Source organism: Camelina sativa, chromosome 8 (assembly GCF_000633955.1).
Source record: "Camelina sativa cultivar DH55 chromosome 8, Cs, whole genome shotgun sequence".
In the NCBI taxonomy this organism is placed as follows: Eukaryota; Viridiplantae; Streptophyta; class Magnoliopsida; order Brassicales; family Brassicaceae; genus Camelina; species Camelina sativa.
In genome coordinates this window covers 18299568-18326875 of record NC_025692.1, presented here as the reverse complement: position 1 = coordinate 18326875, position 27308 = coordinate 18299568, and the positions used below count along the sequence as shown (strand labels likewise).

At 36.9% G+C, this 27308-nt stretch overlaps 2 protein-coding genes and 2 pseudogenes across 4 annotated transcripts in view; 2 read left to right on the top strand and 2 right to left on the bottom strand.

Moving 5' to 3' along the window:
* LOC104709657 (putative F-box protein At4g11580) lies at positions 3727-6718 on the top strand. The gene is made up of 5 exons (XM_010426230.2): positions 3727-4163; positions 4237-4596; positions 5920-6000; positions 6100-6486; positions 6577-6718. Exons 1-5 carry the CDS (start codon positions 3727-3729, stop codon positions 6716-6718), a joined length of 1407 nt encoding a protein of 468 aa, XP_010424532.2.
* LOC104707453 lies at positions 12792-14595 on the top strand (annotated as a pseudogene).
* Positions 14620-18596, bottom strand: LOC104707454 (annotated as a pseudogene).
* The window catches only part of LOC104707451 (probable disease resistance protein RPP1), a 5301-nt gene continuing 3399 nt past the window's right edge, over positions 25407-27308 (bottom strand). For all 3 annotated transcript variants that reach the window (XM_019228533.1, XM_010423802.2, XM_010423803.1), the window contains one exon: positions 25407-27057. In XM_019228533.1, the coding sequence (XP_019084078.1) occupies positions 25771-27057 (1287 nt within the window). In that variant the 3' untranslated portion in view covers positions 25407-25770. The remainder of the gene's footprint in view (positions 27058-27308) is intronic.

The following is a 27308-nucleotide window of genomic DNA, read 5'->3' as shown; positions in this document are numbered from 1 at the left end:
TGTTATTCACCATAGGTTGTTCTTAAAGCTAGATTTTTGATTACTCATTTGGATTTATATCTTAGGATTAGTGATTCATATGAGAATATAACTTATTTTCATGACAAAATCTTTGTTGAGCAAAATTACTTTTTACAAAGAGATTTGATTTAGTAATTTTGTGAACAAACTAAACTTGTTTTCACAACCGGTTTCAGAGCTGGTTTTTAACTTGGATTTTGCAAAGAGATTTGGATTTTCGGGTTTTAAACTTAGATAATATTTGCAGTAAGAACTGATTTATTTTACAATTGTGTTTAGAGTTCAAGAATGGTGCTTAATTAATTGAATCATGTTTGATTGATTGATTTGATATTTCATGATTTCCTGAGAATTTCGTAGACCTAGCGTTTATTCCCATTGATTTACAACTCATTTATTTTCTGCTTTCACCTTGCAATTTAATTACAAATATTTTTGTTTAACATATTAAAAGACTATTAAATATATTGTGTAAATCTAGAGTCCTTATGGATTCGATTCCTAAATACTACAATTATCTCTTATTTTGAGAGAGTATCTCTAGGATAAATTTGAGCATATCAGAAGAAACAAGAATCATAACCAATTAGGTCAAAAAAACGAAAGAAGAAAACTTAGATCTCTTCGTGAACACGAATTGAAGAATCGCGAAGACGATAGAACCAATGAAATCAAAAATTACGAAGATACTTGAAAGAAATTAAATGAGGAAGACCTCTAACAATGAAGCGCTCATGATCAAGCTTGCTCTGATACCATATTAAGATCAAGGTAAGGAAGAAGATGAAGTTTGTTATTTCTCATTAATTGGGAAATGAATAGAATGTTTCTATTATATACATGTAAAATCACTTATGCTAATATAAGCTTAGTAAATTAAACTTATGCTAACATGTACTATTGATATGGTTAAAGTCTTCTAGGTCTAGGTATCATTTAGAAACTATGGCTAATTGATGATCAAATTGTACATATACATGTATGTGTCTTGTACATTTTTTACACATACGATCTAATTTCTCATATATGTACATCTATACTAGGTTCGTACTCACAAACCTTTTCATTTACTTTTCCTCAAATCGGATTAAACGCAGAAATAACAATAATTGTAAAATTATCATTTTTTGATTGACATCTTTAAATAAACAAAATCTCGATCCACAACCAAATACCTACTACATGGGGGATTCAAACTATGGTGGGGAAGATGGAGTCAAGTGGACATGTAACGCTCCGACAGTCATCTCTTAGTGGATCCTATGTCTAATCCCAGTCCATGGTGTACCTTTCTTAATGGGTCTCACGTCCTATCACTATGCCCGTGAGCCCATCCATATCGACAGCCGGTTTGCTATGTCCGGAAGGTTTTAAAGACTTGTTACAGTCCCTACAGATCATCACATGATATTTCCCTGTGTTTTGTCTCTACTCACACAGTTCCAACAGTCATTTCCCGGAAGGTTACCCATCATGAGACTACTCCAGCATAAACATGCTTAACTGTGGAGTTCTCTCAAAATTTTTGACCGAAAAAATAAATGCACTTTGGTGATATAGGTGGCCAAAATAATTCTTTTAAACCTCTGCGCAAATCGGAGTGTCACAGAACTTAACCACCAGACTAAACACACATCCCCACTATCAATCATCTGTATGTACTGTTTTCGTTTTCAAAAATTTGAATTGTATCATAAGTGAAAAAAAAAATCAAAATATTTTTTATTATATGAAATATGTGATGATAGCTGTCAAGAAGAAAAAAATGAAGTATGTGATGATTCAATTTCATAGCAGTGTATGATCGAACATGTGGGTGAAAACACAGGGAACATTTTATGATTTTTTGTTGTTGATATCAAATTTTACTTGAAGTTTTTTTTGTTTGTCGTCTTGATTTATTAAGTAATCTATATTATTATTTTTGAAGTACATTTTGTGTTATGCATTTGAAGTTTTGGTTATTTAATTTATTATTATTTACAACATTAACCCCTAACTATTTTCCTAAAATAACAATTCATGAAAACTCATTTAATGGAACTATTTAATCGACCTAATTTGATACATTTATTGCCATAAATAGCTTGACAACATCTATACATTTCGATTATTCCAAAAACAACTCTATACATTAAATTTGTAATCCCATAAAAATCTCCAAACCTATTTTAAAAGATTTTTAGAGACTGTATGATCTCTTAAATTTAAATGACATAGCCGACTTTGAGTAACAAATGATTACAATCGCAATAATTATTATAACGTTAATAAAGTTCATAAAAACGAGAACCCAACTTTAGAAACTCAATAATCGGGTATATTTAACTTAAGTATCAAGAAAAACAATTAATATAATATACCGTGTTAAGAAAATGAATATTATTCTGCGATAATGTTATCATCTCAAATAGGAATACACTAAAATCTCTCTTTTATTACTACGGATCGTAAATTCCTTGCTCATCAAGCATTTTCCATGTATAAATATCAATTTTACAAACGAAACACAACACACAACCAAAACCACTAATATGACGGTTTTGAAACACAGGTTAAACCACTAATATGACGATTTGTTGTTATATAGCGGGACATGTTATTAACATGACGGTTTGAATTAACATTAGTATAAATATAAAATATTATTAATTCGGTTTTGAAACATGGGTTAAATCTTCCTTTAATTTATTTGGTCAATACCACTAATATAATACTATTAGACATATTAAATCAGGGTAATTTAACTAAAATTTTGTAAAACGATTAAATGATTGGTAAAATTGTGACTTAATCCGACAATAGCTTATAAATTACATATTTATGTATTTATTTCCCCTATTATTGCTCTAATAATTGACAATCTAAACAAAATTATTATTTAATTAAACAAAACAAACTAAATAGAAAAAACAAAAAAAATTAAAATGTTATTATTTTTTAAAAAATTGTTTTGTGGTGTACCGCAGGTTAAAATCAAGTACAAATTATGAAAACTATTACATAGACGAATTTACGACAGATAATTCTTTATGACCCTATTAAATTCACATTCACAATATATTACATTTACTTCCTTGACAGACAACATTTCCTGTTCATGCGTATAATCATATTGAACAGCTCTATTTTTGCATTGTTAGAGATCTCTTTTAAACTTGGCTCCTTCCTTAATCTACAAATTCATTAATAAATTGCAGACAGTCAAACCTCATACCTTCAATCAATCCTTGAAGTTTCTATGACAACCCAAAAAAATGGAATTATTGAAATTTAGCGTGTCAATAGATGGAAAAGTCACACTTAGAAATTTTCTACATTAACTAAAAGAAATAAGAAATAACAAAGTAAAAATATATATATTTGGAATGTCTGTATACTGTATATATATTTTACTTGCCGTCAAAGAAACTAGAACGTATATAACCTATGCTTCTGAACTTGGAAATTTGGAATGTCTATGAAATATTAGGATTTAGGACTAAGTTTTTTTGTTTTTTTTGGTTAAATTTATGCGAACGTAAGAAATCACTCCTTTCGAAGGCTCTCTTCATAGATATTGCTTTTTGTCATATTTTATAGATTTTATTCTCTCTTCCGCTTGTTCAAGCTTTTACGTGGATTTAAGAATTGAAGCTATTTATCTAAAATGTTTTAAAGCTTTTTTTTTGTTGCTGTTTTATGTATGTATGTAGTTGCAACGTGATGAGGAAGGCAAACAGCTCAAGAGAAGATTCAAAATGGTCAACTCTAGATACAAACATACTTGCCACTATCTTCGATAAGCTTGACATTATGGACATTACCATGGGAGCTTCACGTGTATGCATCTATTGGTTCCTTGTCTCCCACAACAACAACACAACTCTGTGGAACACCATCGACCTCACCAAGCTAAAACACAAGGGAAAAAACGTCTTCTATAAATACCGGGTTGATGATGAAGTAGAAGAAGCCCTAAGCTTTAGTAATTTCTTAATTAAGATCAACAAGCTCTTCTTTAACTTTTATAAAGTTGATGGCATAAAACTCAGGGATCTATTGATTGAGATCACAAAGTTGAGCCGCACGTCCCCGCGGAATTTGTTCTTTAACTTTTACTCCTGTTTACAAAAGGAGGATCTCATGTTTGTTGCTGAGAGGTAAATCTCATCTTTATAAATAATTAAAACAAATATATATATAGCTCATATGTGTTTTTTTTTTGTTTTCCAGGATCCCAAACATAGAGAAACTTGCTTTACCAGTTTCATGGTCACTGTATAATGAGGTGGAGTCATTTAGGTTTGCGTTTGGTCAGTGGAAGAATCTTAACACACTGATCATGGTTCATAATGAATTTTTCTTGTTTTGCAAATTCCAATTTCGAGTTGTGGGAGAGAACTGCAATAACCTCAACAACTTGAAAATTATGGGTCGTTTGGGTAAGTACGATGCTGTGCAAATCGTGCGTTACCTCCAGAGCCTCAAGAGGTTGAGTTTACGATGCTCTGTGGTCTATGTTGAAGAAGTTATATCGCTAATCAGAGGTCTGGAAAACCTCACGACCCTTAACCTGACACATTGCCTATACTTGTGCAATAGTTATATCACGAGAAATCATGTTGTACAAGCTGCCACTCAGAAGCTTGAAAAAAATTTCATTTGTTCAGAAAACTGCAGAGTTTGCCAAAAAGATGCACCTAATTTTTTTGGGTGGCGTACATTTTACGAGAAGAATTGGCGAAACGATGAGATAAAAGAACTTGAATTTTGAAAAGTGCGAAAAGTTTTGTTAATGTGTTTTGATAAGTTATTGGATTCTATTTTCACAACATCTATCTTAAACATTGTTTCATTTGATATATGATATATGCTTCATTCGTTCAGTCTCTTTTTTTTTTTTAAGTCAAACTTTGTTTCCCTCTCTCTTTTTCCCATCTTTTCGTTTGTTATCCTCTCTGTTTTTCAGATGAATGTGACGTTTTATCATTGGAAATTAGGCAAATTTTAGCAATTGACATAATCGTGGATGAGTGTCACGGCCTTGAATTTGATTGCTGTCACGGTCGATGATTTTTTTTCATTGTAAGGCCTTAAATGTAATTATTAGTTGCTTTTGATATCCCTTGGGTCAATTCTTTCAGTTGGTGCTAGTTCAACTGTTTGATGTGTCCACGACATGATTTTGCATAAGTGGCAGAAAACATGAGTCTTACTTCACTGGCAGTGTTGGCGTGAGAGACAGGAGACTAAAGTGAAAGCGAAATTGCACCAAAGACGGAGATATAGATTAGATTGTCTTCAAGTTTTCAAAGAGCATAATTTGGAATTAAAGAAGTAGGGGAAAAAAGCTTTGTGAAGAGAGTAGACGAAAAACTATGGCTTAAGGTTTTTATGTCTCGGTAGTAGGTATCAATGCAATGCTCTTACACCATATATGATTTGTGTGAATGTACGTTTATACCATACACCAGATAGGATTTGTGCATTGAAATACTATTGAGTATAAAGATGACATGGCCTTCTAAAATGTGTAAGAGCATTTAAGGATAAAGATATAAAATAGTAGAGAGCTTTAACATCAAACGTTTAAACTGGTGGATGAGGACATGTGTACTATCAAACTTGTTTTCCAGTTTTGACTTTTTGGAGAATCTGCAAACAAAAAATCATCTCTTCGTCAAAGGACGACGACAAAGGATTAGGTTTGTGTAATTATAAATTTATGGGCATGCATATGATATGTTATGCGACTTATTATTGAACCTTTGGTACACATATTCAAACCTGCTTATTGTGTTATGTAGAAGTTTTGTCCATAAAGGTTTCTTCATATAAATTCATTGTTTTCTTCTTCTTTTTCTTTAGTCCTTCAAAACATCTAATAGTTTTTTTTTTTTTTTCATTTTCTTATAGAGGCATTGATATGGAGAGATTAGATGGTGCAAGAAGAATCCAGAGATGGACACTCTCTATGAAATCTGTCCTTAGTTCAATGTTTTTTTTCTTCCTCTATTTATGTTCTTCTATAAATTCAAGAATATACTAATTCATAGTCTATCTAGATAATTGTATTATTTTCTCTCACTTTTGTAGCTATCGTGTGATGTTCATGAGATCAGGAAAAGTTCCAAGCTGGGAGAATATGGATAGCGATATTTTAGCCAAGATTTTCGAGAAGCTCAATGTAGTGGATATTACCGTCGGAGCATCACGCGTCTGTGTCACTTGGTTCCTTGCCGCTCACCAAAAATCTCTATGGAAAACAATCAACCTCGCCAATCCCCAACTCGTCGAGTTCAAGCATCCTCGAGTAAAAAACTTGCGGCTCAAATCCCAATATGTAAACGTAGAAGAAGGTCTACACAATATTGGGAAGATTTTGATTAGAGTTACCAAATTCAGTGGTACAGTTCCGACAAATTTGTTCTTCAACTTCAATTTCTTTGTAGAAGATGAGGATCTCATCATTGCTTCTGAGAGGTAAATCTCATATACTCCTTGAATTTGAATACCAAGAAACCGAAAAGGGATCTGTCTCCTCTCTTTTTCTCATAATTCTTGATTTTTCAGGATGCCAAATATCAGAAAACTTGTCTTACCTCAGTGGTGCAATATACGTGAGAGTTCATATAAATTTGCATTCAGTCAATGGAAGAACCTATTGAATCAAGCACAAAGAATATTGAATCAAGGACAAAAGATTAACGAATGACTCTCGTTTATTGCCTTAGAAACTTCTCAAAACTAAAGCAATCTCAATCTCTCTAATCTCACAAGTGTTGTTACATCCCAACAACTCTTTATATATAGACCCTTTAATAATCTTGATTTAAAATAACAATTAGATAACTCCTAACTTGTTATAATCCTAATCTCTTTTGGAAACCATGACTTGGTGAGATTAGGATAACTTCTAACTAATCTATTCAAGTTTATCCTCAACAATCACCCCCTTAAGCTTGAAGTTCTTGTTTGACACAACATGAACACCAATGAAGTCCCTCATTTCCCCAAACCAAACTTGATTCTTCCAAGCGGTTTGGTCAAGATGTCATCCTTTTGCTCAGTACCGGGAACGTGTTCGACATCCACCTGCTCATTCTCCACACACTCACGAATAAAGTGATATTTCCTGTGGATATGTTTGCTACGACCGTGGAAGACTGGGTTTCAGGTGAGAGCTATTGCCGACTTATTGTCTATGCGAACCGTTACTTTCTTAAGAGCTTCTCCTGTAACTTCAGAAAGTAAGTCCTGCAACCAAATCGCCTGCTTTGCCGCTTCAGTAGCTTCCATAAACTCCGCCTCACAAGAAGACAACGCCACTGTCTCCTGCTTCTGTGAACACCAAGTGATCAGACAGCCATTGAGATAGAAAATGTGACCACTCGTACTCTTACAATCATCCTCGTCCACATTGTGACTACTGTCACTATATCCTACCAAGTCCGAACTGTCACCACGTTTGAATGTGAGACCATAACCCGTAGTTCCTTGTAAATACCTCAAAACATGTTTCAAAGCTTCTCCATGACACTTCTTCGAACTATGCATGTAGCGATTAAGAATTCCAACAGCAAATGCAAGGTCAGGCCGAGTATGAATTAAGTATCTCAGACAACCAATACCTCTCCTATACTCGTGTTCACAAAAAGACTGATCCGTAAGAGCTTTAGAGAGTTTTGTACCTGTATCCATCGGAACCTGTACAACATTGCACTCGCTCATCCCAGCTTCCTCGAGAATCTTTTCCGCATATCTCCCCTGCTTCAAAGTAATCCCACTTTGTTCTTGTAAAACCTCAATACCAAGGTAGTACGTCAGCGTCCCAAGGTCACTCATCTCAAACCTGGAAGACATCCCTTGTTTAAACTCGTAGATCAACTTCAAGCTACTATCGGTGACAAGAAGGTCATCAACATACACCGCAATGATCAACAACTGATCCTTTTCTTGTCTTCGATACAGAGCAGGCTCTTTAGCACAACGAACAAACCTTAACTCCAATAAAATTTTATTGAGCTTGTGGTTCCAGGCTCGCGGAGCTTGACGAAGTCCGTAGAGTGCTTTGTTCAGCTTATACACCAATCTTTCACTTCCTCTCTTCATAAAGCCTTCCGGTTGAGCAACAAATACTTCTTCCCTAAGTTCTCCGTGTAGGAAGGCAGTCTTGACATCCAAATGGTGCACTTCCCAACCTCTAGACACAGCCAAAGCAAGGATAAAACGAACTATTTCGAGTCGTGCCACCGGAGAAAACACCTCATCGAAGTCAACCCCGTGTTTCTGCACATATCCCTTCGCAACTAACCTTGCTTTGTACTTGTGGATGCTCCCATCTGAATTTCGTTTGATTTTAAACACCCATTTCAAACCTATTGGTTTAACACCTGTTGGTAATTCCACTAAGTTCCATACTTGATTCTTCTCAATGGAACTTAGTTACTCGTTACAAGCATCTCTCCATACTTCTAGCTCCTTTGCTTCATCATACTTTCTAGGTTCGTCATTCAACGACAATAAGAGTCGTTCTCCCTCTTCCTTTGCTAGAAGCACATATTCATTCATATAACTCGGCTTCACACTAGGTCGAGTTGATCTTCTTAACACAGGTTGAACTGGTTCCGATACTTGTTCATGAGTTTCTTCTAGCACCTCAAATCCATCCTCAACATCAGGAACTTGTTCGCAGTCTGCAATGTCTTCTCGTAGACCATTGTTACCAAAGTCTCCAAAACTTACAGTGAAGGACCCTGGAGCCTCTGTCTCTTCCTGTGATTCACCCCAATTCCACCGCTTAGTTTCGTCAAATATTACATCACGGCTCACTGTTATTCTTCTTGTTGAAGGGTTCAACAACCGATAAGCTTTACTTCCAGGCTCGGTTCCAAGATGTACCAATGCACGAGATCTGTCATCCAGCTTCTTTAGATGTTGTGACTCCACCTTAGCATAACCAACACAGCCAAAGACCCGTAAGTGCTCCAAATTTGGCTTCCTGCCTTTAAGTAACATGTCCGGACAGTTTGAGGCATAGTGGCCATGTTTATCACAGCGATAACAAACAATCATCGACTTATCTCTGCTCTGATAGTTGCCATGACCTCGCCCTCTTCCTCATCCTGTTAAACGTCCACCCCTTGCACCCCTACCTCTTCCTTGATCATAGTCTTCTTGGTAGTTATTTGCATACATAAGCTTCGTCTGATCCTCTTCCTGATCTTCCTCATCACGAATTCGTTCCTCGTATGTCTTAAGCCTACCGACTATATCCACAAAGCTAGTTTTGTTAAGATCAAGAACCTGCTCTAGGGCTGCAATAATGTGGATATACTTTTTCCTTGGCAAGCTGTTCAGAAACTTCTTGACCATCTTAGGCTCCTCAATACTCATGCCTAACGCTCCAGACTTTGATGCAAGTTCTGATAATTTACACACAAAATCATCGATTGTGTCCGTATCCGTAGCTTTCATCCTCATCCTCTCGAACTTCTACATAAGAGTCTGCAGTCTTGCCTCCTTGACTCTTTTTGCTCCAACAAAACGTGACTTGATTGCCTCCCATACCTCCTTAGTAGTAACTAAATTATCAACTTGCAAGGTTAGTGTTTCCAGGATAGATTGGAACAGAAGGGCTTTGGCTAGATCATTCTTGTCATCGTCCGCTACCTCCTCTGTTTCAATTGTCTCCCACACTTTGTTTACCTTCAGCACTATTGTCATCTTCATTGCCCACACCATATAGTTGGTGGTGGTGAGCATCGGACATTGAAGAGTCAAAGTACCGGTCTCCTTAGGTGTGGATGTCATAGCAACGATATCTCCCATGTCTCTTGATCGGAACAGATTTAGCTAGTCGCAAACAGATGTTTTGCTCTAGTAAAGAAGAAAAACAAAATTTATGCTTTTAATTCAATGATGCTCTGATACCAAATATTGAATCAAGCACAAAAGATTAACGAATGACTCTCGTTTATTGCCTTAGAAACTTCTCAAAACTAAAGCAATCTCAATCTCTCTAATCTCACAAGTGTTGTTACATCCCAACAACTCCTTATATATAGAGCCTTTAATAATCTTGATTTAAAATAACAATTAGATAACTCCTAACTTGTTATAATCCTAATCTCTTTTGGAAACCATGACTTGGTGAGATTAGGATAACTTCTAACTAANACCTGTTGGTAATTCCACTAAGTTCCATACTTGATTCTTCTCAATGGAACTTAGTTACTCGTTACAAGCATCTCTCCATACTTCTAGCTCCTTTGCTTCATCATACTTTCTAGGTTCGTCATTCAACGACAATAAGAGTCGTTCTCCCTCTTCCTTTGCTAGAAGCACATATTCATTCATATAACTCGGCTTCACACTAGGTCGAGTTGATCTTCTTAACACAGGTTGAACTGGTTCCGATACTTGTTCATGAGTTTCTTCTAGCACCTCAAATCCATCCTCAACATCAGGAACTTGTTCGCAGTCTGCAATGTCTTCTCGTAGACCATTGTTACCAAAGTCTCCAAAACTTACAGTGAAGGACCCTGGAGCCTCTGTCTCTTCCTGTGATTCACCCCAATTCCACCGCTTAGTTTCGTCAAATATTACATCACGGCTCACTGTTATTCTTCTTGTTGAAGGGTTCAACAACCGATAAGCTTTACTTCCAGGCTCGGTTCCAAGATGTACCAATGCACGAGATCTGTCATCCAGCTTCTTTAGATGTTGTGACTCCACCTTAGCATAACCAACACAGCCAAAGACCCGTAAGTGCTCCAAATTTGGCTTCCTGCCTTTAAGTAACATGTCCGGACAGTTTGAGGCATAGTGGCCATGTTTATCACAGCGATAACAAACAATCATCGACTTATCTCTGCTCTGATAGTTGCCATGACCTCGCCCTCTTCCTCATCCTGTTAAACGTCCACCCCTTGCACCCCTACCTCTTCCTTGATCATAGTCTTCTTGGTAGTTATTTGCATACATAAGCTTCGTCTGATCCTCTTCCTGATCTTCCTCATCACGAATTCGTTCCTCGTATGTCTTAAGCCTACCGACTATATCCACAAAGCTAGTTTTGTTAAGATCAAGAACCTGCTCTAGGGCTGCAATAATGTGGATATACTTTTTCCTTGGCAAGCTGTTCAGAAACTTCTTGACCATCTTAGGCTCCTCAATACTCATGCCTAACGCTCCAGACTTTGATGCAAGTTCTGATAATTTACACACAAAATCATCGATTGTGTCCGTATCCGTAGCTTTCATCCTCATCCTCTCGAACTTCTACATAAGAGTCTGCAGTCTTGCCTCCTTGACTCTTTTTGCTCCAACAAAACGTGACTTGATTGCCTCCCATACCTCCTTAGTAGTAACTAAATTATCAACTTGCAAGGTTAGTGTTTCCAGGATAGATTGGAACAGAAGGGCTTTGGCTAGATCATTCTTGTCATCGTCCGCTACCTCCTCTGTTTCAATTGTCTCCCACACTTTGTTTACCTTCAGCACTATTGTCATCTTCATTGCCCACACCATATAGTTGGTGGTGGTGAGCATCGGACATTGAAGAGTCAAAGTACCGGTCTCCTTAGGTGTGGATGTCATAGCAACGATATCTCCCATGTCTCTTGATCGGAACAGATTTAGCTAGTCGCAAACAGATGTTTTGCTCTAGTAAAGAAGAAAAACAAAATTTATGCTTTTAATTCAATGATGCTCTGATACCAAATATTGAATCAAGCACAAAAGATTAACGAATGACTCTCGTTTATTGCCTTAGAAACTTCTCAAAACTAAAGCAATCTCAATCTCTCTAATCTCACAAGTGTTGTTACATCCCAACAACTCCTTATATATAGAGAGACCCTTTAATAATCTTTATTTAAAATAACAATTAGATAACTCCTAACTTGTTATAATCCTAATCTCTTTTGGAAACCATGACTTGGTGAGATTAGGATAACTTCTAACTAAGCTATTCAAGCTTATCCTCAACAGAACCTTCACACATTAATCATCCCTACACACTTCTACATCAAGGGGATAGTCGAGTTTCGATTCATCGGGGAAAACTGTACAAACCTAACCAACCTAAAACTGTCGGGTCATGTCGATCGACCAATATATAGCTGAGGGAATTGTGTGTTACCTCCCAAAACTCAAGAGAGTGAGTATGAGATGTTGTGTCATCGATTCTATTCAAGAAGTTTCCTTACTCATCACACACCTCCAAAACCTAACGATCCTCAACCTCTCACATTGTATGTTCAAAACCTTATTGATGGATTCGTTATTTGAGGAGAGTTTCATAAAAACCGCCACTCAGAAGATTGACACATTAATCATGTGTTCGGAAGTCGGCTGTAGGTTATGCCAAGATCGATCTCGCATATTAGGTTCAGATGCTTTTTACCAGAAGCAGTGGCGTAATGATGAGATAAAAGAACTTGAATTCTGAGATTTTGAAAAGCCTTAGCTCATGTTTTCCCAAAACCAAAAAACTACTGGATTCTATTTCACAATCACGATTATGATTTATATATGTAATGTAGCTCTTATGATACTATACATAGAAAAAACACTGCCATTACAAGATGTGTGTTGTTACTATGTTTCATTTGATAAATCATGTTCATGTTCATGAAATCGGGACGTTAGTCTCTAAAATAAGGAGATTTTGAATATACAAAAATGTAAGTTTCCTAAGCTAAAATAAAGAAATATAAATTATACATTTACCAGTTTTAGGAAAATTTCCTAAATTATCATATTGACAATATCGACTTGTTTGGAGAAAAAGTAAGAGACTCTATGTGAACCAGAGGTTTCGAGAAGGCTTCGAAACGATTCAAAAGACTCTCTCTTCTTGGGGTTTTTCTCTTCTCCTTCTTCATGCTTACGCTGTGATTCTCGTTGTTGAGCTTAAGTGAATCATTGATCTGAATTGGGTTTGTAGGTTTTTTGAATTGGGTTAGATCTCATCATATCGCCGGATTGAAGCAAAACAAAAAAAAAAATCTCTGTTTTTTACTTCTTTTGGTTTCTTCTTGTTCGATTGATTATAAGATTGGGTGAGTTGAGCTGTTACTGAGTTGGGATTTTGAAATATACTCAGCCATAGAAACGTAACAAAAATCTAACCTTTGTGATTTTTTTTTTTTTGGTCTTGCATAGAAGGTGTTCGACAGATTGCTCATTAGAGATATTAATCTGTTTTGTAAAGTGGTTTGAGAGTTTTACATTTCAGAGTTTAGTTTTAAATGTTAGTTACGATGGAGAGGTCAGACGGTCTCAAGGGTCTACTTGAAAATTCGCTGCCTACTACAAATTCGACAACTTTTCTTTCTAGGAATTATGTTGTTCAACAATTTCCAAGGTTTGTTTAGGGTTCTTGACTTATTCTCATTTTGTTTCTACTGTATTCAATCTTTAATGTGAGTTCAAGAATCAATCTATCTGAAATGTGTTCAACCTTTTATTACTCTGCTTGTAGTTGTGAAGTGAAGGAGAAGGCAGACAGGTCAAGAGAAGTTCAAAAATGGGAAACTTTGCACAGAGACATACTTGCTGTTGTATTCGATAAGCTCGAATTGATGGACCTTACCGTGGGAGTTTCACGTGTATGTACTTCTTGGTTCCTTGCCTCTCACAACAAAACTCTGTGGAACACTGTCGACCTCACTAAGCTCAAACAAGTGGACTTCTCCTATTTTATGGAGTTTGAGGATCGAGTCCGACCAGTCATCTTCTTTGAGCACCGGGTTGATGAAGAAGAAGTAGCGAAAGGCCTAAGCTTTAGGAGTATTTTTATCAAGATTAGCAAATTCTTTTTTGACTATAGTGTCGTACACCTAACCCTTATGGAATTACTGGATGAGATAACCAAGTTGAGCCGCATGGCCCCGAAGAATTTGTTCTTTCACTTCAGTTCCTATGTAAGCGGAGGATCTCATGTTTGCTGCTGAGAGGTAAAGTCTCATCTTTTATGTAAATGAATCATAGTTGAAGTCATGTACAAAAAGGAGGATCTCATTTTTTTCTGTTTTGTTTTCCTTAGGATGCCAAACATAGAGAAACTTGTTTTACCGGTCTGGTGCTATAAAACTAAAGAGTCATTTCAGTTTGTCTTCAGTCGATGGAAGAATCTTAAAACACTAATCATTGCTCAAGATTATCAGCTTCGTATCGGGACATTCGACTTTCAAATCGTGGGAGAAAACTGCAGTAACCTTACACACTTCAAATATTTGGGTTTTTTGCAAGACAAGAGTGTTGAGCAAATCGTGCGGTACCTCCAAAACCTCAAGAGGTTGAGTTTACGATGCTCTTACGTCACAATTGATGGAGTTATATCGCTAATCACAGGCCTCCAAAACCTCACAGTTCTTAATCTCTCACATTGCATATACTTGGCTTTGGATCCTGACACGGTGCCTGATGACTATTTTGTACAAGCCCCCATTCAGAAGCTTGAAGAATTCATCAAATGTACTCCGGATTACAAGATTTGCAAACGTCACTACTCCTGGTCGTATCTCTCTGAGGATTGGCATAATGATGAGATAAAGGAATTTGAATTCTGAAATATTGAAAACCTGGTAGACGTTTTGCAACAAATGATCAGACTTTTAACATATATGATGAATGTTGTCTCACAAGTATAGATTGTGGCTGAATCTTATGTTGTTGCATAGTTCCTCCTCTGAGTCAGCTAGCTAAAATGTTCAAATCAAATGATACTATACAACATAAAGTAACGAGTATAGGTGTTAGTGTGTACACATTTGTATTCATCACAACATCACACAATAACAATCATGTAAAATGTAAAGATTAAAAGTGCAACTTTAAATTGAATCTCACTGAATCTTCGTCTCTATACTGTCATGATCTCCATTCGACTTCAGTCCCATAAACATGAAAGACTTTTACTTAGCATTACCCCACATTCTTTTATCTTTCTTTCGCTGCAGTAGATTTTAAAGTCAAAGAGCAGCTCGTTAGATGTCACATCTCCTTCAAACTCAAAGATGTACAAATGCTCAGTAAAAGAGTGAGGTAGGGAGTAGCCAATAGGTCTGCATGGAACAGAGCGCCAGGATTATGTTTTTCCATGATGAGATATGTTATTCTCATCTCTTTACTACCAGACACCTCCTTCTCCTTGTCACCACCTTCATCAACCAGCAAGATACAAGCCTTAAATCTCGAGGTTTTAGAAAGAGGCCTTTTATTCAAATTTACCACTACGGAACTTCCATTTTTAGCTCGGTAAGTGAAGTTTGCTGGCACTTCTTCACCAGGTAAGACCGTACATCGAGTACTGGTCTGAACGATGAGTTCCCTCGCTTCTTTATTCAGTTTGAAACAGTTAGTAAACTGAAGATAATTTGGATTGTGAAAGAAGCAATCGAGTCTCACTAATGACTCGCAACTTTCTGCCCTTAGATGATCTAAAGAATCCGGAAGCTGTGGGATTGACACTAGCTTATTGCATCCTATAAGTATAAGAGATTGAAGACGAGAGACTTTTTTAACCCACGGAGAGATCTCTTGCATTTCTTTATCTTCAAATACCAACTCTGTGATGATATCAAGAGCATGCGGGAACTCCTTGAGGTTTTCATTGAATGACATGCCCAAGGAAGAAAGGTTAGGCCAAGACTTTATCGACGAAGGCACTTCTTTTATGCAGTTCTAGCGAGATTTAGGATCCTAATATGTGTGGAGATCTCAGGAAAACTTTTCAGCATAAAACAATCACGGAAATTAACTTCGTCAAGAGATTCCAAGTTGATGTTGGTAGGAAGAACCTCTAGCTTTGAGCAACCTATTGCAATCAACTTTTGCAATTTATGAAGATTCCCAATAGAGGAGGGCAACTCTACCAGACTAGTGCACATATCAAGTTGCAATGTTTGGAGATTAGTGGCGTTTCCAATAGAGAACGGGAGTTCTACCAGACTTGAACATCCCATGAGATTTAACAAGGAAAGATTATTGGCATTTCCAATCCAGGACGGAAGCTCCACCAAACTTGAGCATTTAGAAATGTCCATTTTTTTAAGATTAGTGGCATTCAAGGACGGGAGCTCCACCAAACTTGAGCAGGAAGAAAGAAACATATGTTGAAGGTTAGTGGCGGTTGAGAGATCAGGTAGTTCCTTTAGGCTTTTGGAAAGACTCAAATTTACCCACTTGAGGTTACCAAGGGACTGTACAAATAAGCAAAGTAAACACATTAAATTACTAACAGAGTGCTATAGAGATCAGTCCTTTTTAAAACCTAACAAGTGTAAGAAAAAAAAACTTACCCGATCTCCTTCCCACAGCTTATGCAGTTGGCTGTCTACCATATATAATTCGACAAGGCACTCCGTACAAAAATTGGAAGGCAGACATGTCATTGGAAAGCGATCCCAATGTAGTAATCGTAGTTTTTGAGATAGATGGTTCAAACCTTGTGGTAAGCTCAAATTATGATTTTGATTACCATATATACACTTGAATCTTAAGAATTCAAGATTAGACATCCCTTCAAAAGCTCTTCCACTTATACTTAATTCGCCTGACAATCCAGATGAGTCAAAATGTATGCCTATAACATTTTTACTACCCTGAATACAGAGAACTGGTTAGTCATCAAAAATATTTTAATTTGGAGGGAGCAATCTAATGGAAGACTAAAACTAAAACTAACCGTGTCATTAGTGAGTACTTCACATATATCTCTAGCATCAACCAAAAACTGACGCTTCCCAGGTTTTAGAATGGATTGGTTCCCAAGCTCACGACGGACAATTTCTTTACCCAATTGTACTAGCAGATTGTGCATATATACACATCCATTTTCAACAGATATGAGAGATTTCTCAGATAAAATGCGAAACTGTTGCTTCACATCCAAGAAGCTCTTTCCGAGATGATCTTCCACTAGCTCAATCATTTGATAGTTGAAAAGACAAGCTATATGAACGAATAAATCTTTATCTTCATCACATAACGCATTGTAACTGAACATTAAAATGCTTTGAATGCTGGCATCGAGACGAGTTCTTAGCCTTGGTAGTGCATCTATCCACTCCTGCTTAGACATTCCTCGGAAATGGGATCCCATAACTCTTAATCCCAATGGTAGTTTACCCAACAGGTTTGTAACTTCCCATGAAAGCGCCTCTAAACCTTTTTTAGGGAACTTTTGACCAAAAGCATACATACAAAAGATGTGAGAAGCTTCGTATACTGACGGGAAATCCACCTTGTATATATGGTTGATGCCATGTGACTTCAAAAGTTTTTGGTCTTGAGTTGTGATGATGATCCGACTTCCGTGACCAAACCAGCTAGTCTCTTTTGCGATGGCATCTAACTGTATAGACTGATCAATGTTATCAAGAACAATCAACACTTTCTTGTCGTTCAACCTATCTTGTACAACTCCAAGATGAGGAATCTCAATATCCTTGTGGTTGAGTATCTGGGACAAAAACTGTTTCTGCAAGTACAACTTTGCGCTATAGTCATCAGAAGACACTCGCCTTGTAGACGTTAACTCTTTGATATCCTCCATAAAGACGCTCAAATCAAAACTGCTAGAGAGTTGACTATACAGGTATCTAGCTATAGTGGTCTTCCCAATTCCAGACGGACCCCAAATCCCAATCATCCTGACCTCATCCGATTCTACACTTAACATTGTTCTCATATTTTTCATATGAGCTCCCATTCCAACTAAACTGTTGAAATCTCTTGATGGTGTGGAGTTATTCAACTTATTTGAAACATCCATAGCTATTTTTTCTATCATGGCAGCTTCACTAACCCTATAACAACGAGAGAGTAATTTATTTAAACATATACGTTAATTACTCATAACAGTTTAATTCTCATACATGTGTAATTGCTACAAATAAACATATGTTTAATGTGTTTGTAAAATATGAATTAGTTAGCATAAGTAGGAGGAGTTAAGAGAGCTAACCAGTTGCGTGAATGCTCTCCGGCGATTGTGGCCACACCCTCCAAAGCAATTCTCCATCTCTTAATCTCCCTCCTTGGTTTACCTTTACAAGTCTTGTTGAATACTTTCCCAAAGGCTCCCATCTGTTTCTTGACGTCAGTTGGATCTACATCATAGAAAATGGTCATCACTATTTGACCCAACTCTTCTCTAGACTTCATGATCTCAACCAACTCATTCAGGCACCAGGACGAGGAAGCGTAGTTCCTAGAAAGCAAGACGATGGCGATCCTTGATCCTTTGATAGCTTCTATGAGCTCAGGACCAATTGACTTGCCCCTCTCGATATCGTTATCAATGTATGGATCGATTCCTTTTCCTCTTAACTCTTTAAGGATGTGAGTAAGAAATGTTTTTCGGACATCTTCCCCGTGGAAGCTCAGGAAGACATGGTGTTTCCAAGTTCGAGACAAAGACGATGGAGGAACTGATGAAGGAGAATCTATTTCTTTGTGATTGTGTTGGAACCTGAGTTTTCTGAAAAACGTGGAAAAGGAAAAAGAAGAATTCATTAGTAAGGTGAAGAGAGGATCTAGATCTAGAACATGATGGAGAAAGGATTAACAAAGAGGCATTTGTATATATTGCATACTGAACGTTGACTAGCTTTGTTGGTGAGTCTTCATTTTAATATTTTTTTTCTTCTAAAGGTGTCTGTCTATTAAAAACAAAAACAAAAAATGTTTATCTATTTAGGAGACGGGTTGGCGCCTAATGAATTATGCTAAAACTATTTATACCCCAGGGTCTAAACGACTAAATCTTCTAGTATATAGTTGGTACTAATTACTAAATATTTTTTCTTTTAAAATTATCTTTCAAGTCCTCTAGGTGTATCAAAGGTTTTGGTTCAAAACAAGCTGGAGTGGTGTTCACAGATTCACAGTCACAGGGTTTGACTTTGAAGCTAAACGGGACTAGCACTAAGCAGGGTTTGACCCGTAAAGCCATATAACAACATACCAAATCAGTGATCAGCTCCAGCCCCTTCTGCTCCCACGGTCTCTGAATCCTTGAAGCCCTGTTTCCACCACATAAAACCCTCGTTAATAACAAACAATTTCAAGGCATCTCGTATAATCCCCATTCCCCCCCACTGTGCTCTAGTCAATGTCCCGGTCACAAAAATTCTGAAATATATGCAAACAATTCATTACCATTCCTACTGCAACAGAAATATATGCTTTGGGCTATTGTAACGTCCTGCAAAACTCACCCGGAGCTGCACTCACTCTTTATAAGGTGTAATTTCCTCCTGTTCCTATTAAAACAGAATACTAATCAGTCCTCTCATTTCCACAATACGATCAAAGCAAAAGCAAATCCCAACGAACTAATATGATTAAACCGACCTATACGCTTAACATGAAGGGTGAATACGAATGCACACACTCGTACCTATACATAGACGACAATAGCAAATCTCCAAACCATCGGAATCGGTATACAATTTTGAGAAAACCAACAAAGGCAAACCAATTTCATGTTGATGCATAACTCTCTTCTTAACATGACTCAAAATCTCAAAAACTTGACGAATCAAATCAACACCCACTGAGATTTTAACTTCACAATGTTCGTCGCAAAGTCTCCTTAGCTTCTGATCGAGCATCCTCCAAATTCACCGACGGCCGACCGATTTGGAGACACGAAGATGAAGAACCTTCCATCGCTCTTCGGGTCACCCGCAAACCCGCAACCCGCGACAGACATGACCACTTGAACCCGCACACGGCACACCAAACGGATTATGTCCGCTAAACCCGCTGATTTTTTGGGCTTCAAAAACAAGGCCCGTATCCACCCCGCTATACTACCTAATGGGCTACCTCGTACAAACTTCAACAGCTCCAAGCAGAAATAAATAAGATATCGACACAGTTGTAAAGTAAAATAAAGTTACTCGTTAACGAAATCATAACACGTGTCAAATCGTAACACGTGTTATTTGTATCAATAAAATATAAACATGTGTACAATTTATTGCTTAATTTGATTGCGACATATATTATATCAACATCTTAGATTTTGACAAATGTCTAAGCTAATCACTACAAAAAAAAAGTTAAAAAAATATTTACAAAACAAAAAATCATTAATCCAAAAACAAAAAAGAAATATTTACCTATCACCATAAGGAAATGGAGCATATATCTTATTATATAAAGATAGATATTAAGTGGTATCTCATTAAGTATGCTAAAAATCATGAACAACAAAATGACAAATACAAACCATGAGATATCAGAAAACCTTGCTAGCAAAAGAAAATGGAATATCATGAGTGATAATTAGATTGCTATGATGGAAAAACACTTGCAAATGAACCTCATATAAGGCTGGATTTAACTATGTTTCATATATGGGTAGACAAACTAAGTCAATGTGTAAGTACAATATTTATACAATGCTACACATATATCTTCAACTACTTTCATCAACTACTTCCACCTATCTGACTATTTTCACATCTATGAATAATAGACATTGCATTATTTTAAAATTTTCATTGATTTTCATTGTCTAACATAGTTTACCAAAATATAGGGATCCAAATTACAACTTCGCAACTTAGATGATGATAAGGACTTTTATTCTATTTGCCTTATACAATTTTGGATACGAATCTATGTACTATCAATATTTGTTTATTTCTTTTTTAAAATATTTTAATTTAATTATGTTGTAGCATTTTCAGATTTTAGTTATATTATTTAGTTAAATTTGATTTCTTTCTTATTAGAAATTCGTGATTTTTAAAAATAAAATTTTCTATATTATTTTGAGTTTCTTTTTTAATTTTTCAGTTAAAGATATGTAAGATCTTTATTTATTTATTCCTTTTAAAATAAATATTTTAAATTTCTTATGTTGTAATATATTTAATTTTAAAATAAATTTTTTTAACTGTCTTTTAATTTCTCAAATTTTATTGTGTTGGTTATAAACTCATTGCAATTGTGTAGATATTTTTTCTCAGTTTTTCATCCAAAATATTTTTTGAGTAAACAATTTTAGTGGTTAAACAAACTATCACTACAAATTTTAGTGGTGAAAAAAACTACGTCAAAGTGAAAGTAAAGAGACAAAAATTGGTTTAATTTTTTCACATAAATATTTTATAGGCGGTGTCGTGGTGATAAATAACATATGTTAACAATAAAATATTTTACGGTGTAAGAACACATTATTAGTGGTAAAACGTAGAGTAAAATTGTATGTGAATGCTAATAATATGACGCTTTTATTGGTTGATTGCATGTAAAACATTTTGTGAATAAGTTGTTGAACGTTTTTAAAATTTGACAATAATAATGTTCGTAATGGTTAATGTTTGAAAAACATTTTGGTAGTCCATAATTAGCTTTAGGTTATTGTAAGAATTGTAATAATAATTTAAAATATAAAAATAGAAATTATTATATTAATTAAATTAAAAAGCTTCACTCTAACTAAAAATATTTATCTATTTATTTTCAAAAATTTATTTCTTTTACAAAAAAAATATTTCTATATTTTTAAAATATTTAATTTTATTAAATAATTTTAAAACCCGCAAATCTAGTACGTTTAAGAAATCTAACCTTTGTGTTTATTTTGTTTGGTCTGCATAGAAGGTGTTCGACAGATTGCTCATTAGAGAGATATTAATCAGTTTTGTAAGTGGTTTGAAAAGTTTACATTTCAGAGTTCAGTTTTTAATTTTAGGGTATGAATTTATGATGGAGATCAGGTCAGACGGTCTCAAGGTTCTACTTGAAAATTCGCTGTACACGACAAATTCCACAACTCTTCTTTCTAGGAATTACGTTGTTCAACAATTTGCAAGGTTTGTTTGTGCTTATTGACTTTATTCTTCTCTTGTTTCTATTCTGCAAGCTTCAATGTGAGTTCAAGAATCAATCTATCTAAATTGTGTTCCAAAATGGAAAACTTTGCACAGAGACATACTTGCCGTTATTTTCGATATTTCGACATGATGGACATTACCATGGGAGTTTCACGTCACGCGTATGTACTTCTTGGTTCCTTGCCTCTCACAACAAAACTCTGTGGAACACTGTGTTACTCAGTATATGTCAGTTGCCCCTTCTATTCATTAGAGGTTACACATATATACAAGTATAGGAGAGTGCTCTCCAAGTCTTAGCGATACATACATGGTAAGTGAATATTACATATTCCCTTATCTATCACACTGTCGACCTTACTAAGCTCCAACAAGTGGACTCTCCACAAACTCAAGAGGTTGAGTTTACGATGCTGTTTCTTCAGGACCAGAGGAATTTTATCTCTAATCTCAGGCCTCCAAAACCTAACAATTTTTTAATCTCTCACATTGCATATACTTGGGTATGGATCCTGACACGGTGCCTGATGACTATTTCGTACAAGCCCCACTCAGAAGCTTGAAGCATTCATCAAATGTTCTCAAGATTGCAAGATTTGCAAACGTATCTACTCCTGGTCATATCTCTCTGAGGATTGGCAGAACGATGAGATAAAGGAATTTGAATTCTGAAATATTGAAAAGCTTGGTAGACGTTTTGACAAATGATCAGACTTTAACATAACATATATGCTGAATGTTGTCTCATAAGTATAGATTGTGACTGAATCTTGTTTGTTGCCTAGCTAAAATGTTCAAATGTGGGGGACAAAAACAATAGAGTGTTTTACAATGCTCTAAAGGAACGTTTTTCCCAGAATTTGATTCATGAGATAACAGACCCACATGGGGCTTGTCTTACCGATATGGAGAGTATTAAAGCTGAGGGCATACGTTTTTTCTCCCATCAATTGACACATAAGCCTTTGGAGTTTACTGGTATCACTGTTGATGCTTTGCGACTGTTACTTCCGTTCCGGTGTTCAGTGCACGAGCAGAATCAGCTAATTATGCTTGTTACAGCCGATGAGGTGAAACAGGTTCTCTATTCCATGCCTCTGAACAAGTCTCCTGGCCCGGATGGTTACACGGTAGAGTTTTTTAAGAGTTGTTGGTCTATAGTCGGCTCAGATCTCACAAATGCTGTTCAATCTTTTTTCATGTTTGGTTTCCTCCCAAAAGGTCTCAATGCCACGATCCTTGCCCTTATCCCTAAGACAACTAACGCTCGGGAAATGAAGGACTACAGGCCTATCTCCTGTTGCAATGTCTTGTACAAGATCATCTCGAAGCTCCTGGCAAACCGTCTCAAATCCATATTACCAGGTTTTATTGCTCCAAACCAATCTGCCTTCATCAAGGACCGGTTGTTAATGGAGAACCTGCTTCTTGCAACAGAAATAGTTAAGGACTATCACCGGGATGACCTCTCTCCTTGCTGTGCCATGAAGATTGATATTTCAAAAGCTTTCGATTCAGTGCAATGGCCTTTCCTGTTCAATGTGTTGGAGGCTTTAAATCTCCCGGAACAGTTCATTCATTGGATTCGTTTGTGTGTATCCACGGCTTCTTTTTCGGTCCAAATCAATGGTGAACTGGCTGGTTATTTCAATAGTGAGAGGGGTTTACGGCAAGGTTGTTCTCTCTCGCCTTACCTCTTCGTGATTTGCATGAATGTCTTGTCCTCTCTTCTTGACCAGGCCGATGTGAATCGTCAGTTTGGTTATCATCCTCGTTGTAGGCACCGCAACTTACACATCTTTGCTTTACGGACGACATCATGGTTTTCTCAGATGGGCAAGCTTCCTCCTTAGCAGGCATACTCGAGGTTTTCAAAGATTTTGCGGCGATGTCCGGGCTTACTATTAGTCTAGAGAAGTCGACTTTGTTCCTGGCCGGAGTCTCAAATTCCTCTTGTGCAAAGCTCCTGGCTCAGTTTCCCTTCGCATCTGGCTCTCTACCTGTTCGTTACTTGGGCTTACCACTTTTAACAAGGCAAATGACTATTCATGATTGCCTTCCATTGATAGAAAAGATAAAGGCCCGCATTGGTTCATGGAAGCATAGATTTTTATCCTTTGCAGGACGGTTACAGTTGCTCAGCTTGGTGATTGCGAGTCTCACTAATTTTTGGATTTCAGCTTTCAGGCTGCCCAGTGCTTGTGTTCATGAGATTGAACGCCTTTGTGCAGCATTTCTTTGGTCTGGACCGGATCTCAATGGAAGAAAAAATAAACTTGCTTGGGAGGATGTGTGTAAGCCTAAGTCTGAAGGTGGTCTGGGTTTGAAGTCTATTGTTGAGGTCAACAAGGTTAGCTGTTTTAAATTAATTTGGCGGATAGTCTCAGCTTCGAACTCTCTTTGGGTCAACTGGATCAAGAGGGAGCTCCTGCGTTCATCTTCCTTTTGGTCAGTCAGGGAATCCACAACCTTGGGCTCGTGGATATGGAAGAAATTACTCAAGTACAGACCCTTGGCAAAGCCTTTTCACATGATGGACGTTCAGAACGGTCTTCACACATCGTTTTGGTATGACACTTGGTGCTCTCTTGGTTGTCTTTACGATCTCCTAGGGGACCAGGGGTTCATTACTCTTGGCATTCTTTCCACTGCTACAGTTGCGTCAGTTCTTCAGTCTCACCGGGGTCGCCGTCACCGCTCTGCTTTGCTCAACAATATTGAGTTGGAGATTGGTGAGCTCAGAGGTCGGGGACAGCGTGCCCAAGGTGACAATGCTCTGTGGCGACAGTCTAATGGGACATACATGCCTCGGTTTTCAACTTCAGAGACATGGCTACAACTAAGGCGAGTGGTTTCAACAGTGGGTTGGTATCCATGTGTTTGGTTTGCTGACTCTGTTCCAAAGTATTCTTTCATGCTCTGGCTTGCTGTGCGGCACCGGCTTGCTACCGGAGAACGCATGCTATCCTGGAACCGCGGTTTGAATCCCTCGTGTGTGTTCTGTCAGGCGCCAATCGAGACCCTTGGTCATCTTTTCTTTGCTTGCCCTTATTCGGTTCGAGTATGGAAAACCTCACCAGCCAACGCACTGCTACTCAACCTGTTTCACTCAGATTCTGTCTCTCCTTTCGAGTGCCACGATCACAGGTACAACGTGTTTCCTTCTACGCATTATCTTCCAAGCCGCTGTTCACTCGATTTGGTTGGAGCGTAACCGGCGACGTCATGGGGATAAGTCTACCACCTCTGCGCAATTAACCAAGTTCTTGGATAGACTGGTCCGTAACAAGCTCCTTTCGCTGCAGCAACACACGACCAAGTATGCTGATGGCCTGCAACTATGGCTTCCAACTCGACATTGACTCATTCTCCTCTTTTACTTTATTCCAATTTTTTAAAAATTTGTATAATTCTTTTGATTCAAGGACACATTTATTGTAAAAAGGAACTTTTTTTTGTTTTGAATATATTTTCACATTCATTCAAAAAAAAAAAAATGTTCAAATCAAATGATATTAACATATACAACACAAAAAGTAAAGAGTATAGGTATGATGAGTGTGTACATATTTGTATTCATCCCTCTTTTAACCTGTTCCAGTTATATACAGAAACTACAAAATTTTGCGAATTATGCAACATATACTGAATTCAATCGTTAGACAAATTACACATAACCCAACATCACACACTGATACACATAAATCAACATCTTAGCCAAGCCCTGCAACATATGAATCTCATTGTAAATTTCACTCGTTTGCCTCTATTCTTCGTCTCTACACTGTCATGATCTCCATCGACTTCAGCTCGACAGTTCCAGTGTTAATTTCGTAGCATTTATCTTCAGACTCATCGCCATCTCTCTCTCTCTCTCTTCATGTCCATAAATATGACAGACTTAGAGTTGGATTACCCCGCATCCTTTTATATTTATGTCGCTATGGTCGACTTTGAAGTCAATGAACAGCTCCTTCGATGCCACAGCCCCTTCAAACTCAAAGATGTACAAATGCTCAGTAACATAGCGAACTGGAGAGTAGCCCGTAGGTCTGCATGGAACAAAGACGCCAGGATTATGTTTTTCCATGATGAGATACCATATTCTTATATTTTTCCTAACAAACACCTGCTTCTCCTTGTCCTCTTTATTAGCCAGCAAGATACAAGCCTTAAACCTCGAGGTTTTAGAAAGAGGCCTTTTATTCAAGTTTACCATTACGGAACTTCCAGTAATAGCTCGATAAGTGAAGTTTTCAGGCACTTCTTCACCAGGTAACATTGCAAAGTGAGTTCCAGTCTGAATGATGAGTTCCCTTGCTTCTTTATTCAGTTTGAGGCAGTTAATAAGCAAAAGATTCTTTGTATTGTGAAAGGAGCAATCGAGTCTCACTAAAGAGTCGCAATCTTCTGCCCTTAAGAGAATTAAGGAATCCGGAAGCTGTGGGATTGATACTAGCTTCTTGCATCCAATGAGTACAAGTATTTGAAGACGAGTGAATTTCTTGACCGACGGAGAAATTTCTTGGATTTCTGTATCTTTACATACCAACTCTGTGATGATATCAAGAGCATGCGCGAATACCTCGAGGTTTTCACTGAATGACATGCCAAAGGAGGAAAGATGAGACCATGAGTTGATCGACGAAGGCACTTCTTTTATTGCGGTTTCCGGGATCTGTAGGAGCCTAATATTTGTGGAAATCTCAGGGAAACTTTTCAGCATCAAACAATCACATAAATGAAGTTCCTCAAGAGATTCCAAGTTGATGTTGGTAGGAATAACCTCTAGTTTTGAGCATCCATTTGCATTCAGTTTTCGCAATTTATGAAGATTTCCAATAGAGGAGGGCAGCTCTACCAGACTAGTGCACATATCAAGTTTCAATACTTGGAGATTAGTGGCATTACCTATAGAGGACGGGAGCTCCACCAGACTTGAACATCCCGTGAGATTCAAAAAGCAGAGATTCATGGCATTTCCAATCCAGGAAGGAAGCTCCACCAAACTTGAGCATTTAGAAATGTCCAAATCTTTTAGATTAGTGGCATTCAAGGACGGTAGCTCCACCAAACTTGAGCACGAAGAAAGATACATATATTGAAGGTTAGTGGCACTTGAGAGATCAGGTAATTCCTTTAGGTTTTTCGACATATTCAAATTTATATGCTTGAGGTTTCCAAGCGGCTGTACAAATAAGCAAAGAAAACACAAGAAAGCACATTAAATTACTATTTACTAGCAAGCAGAGAAAAATAATAAACTTCTAGACCTTAAGATTTACTTCAAATAATAAAGATGTATGCAAAAAAAAAAAGTGATCAGTCCTTTTTGAAACCTAACTGATGTATGCAAAAAAAAAAAAAAAGAAAAGAAAAAAAAATTATAAAGACAAAAAAAAAAAAAAAAAAAAAAAAAAAAAAAAAAAAAAAAAAAAA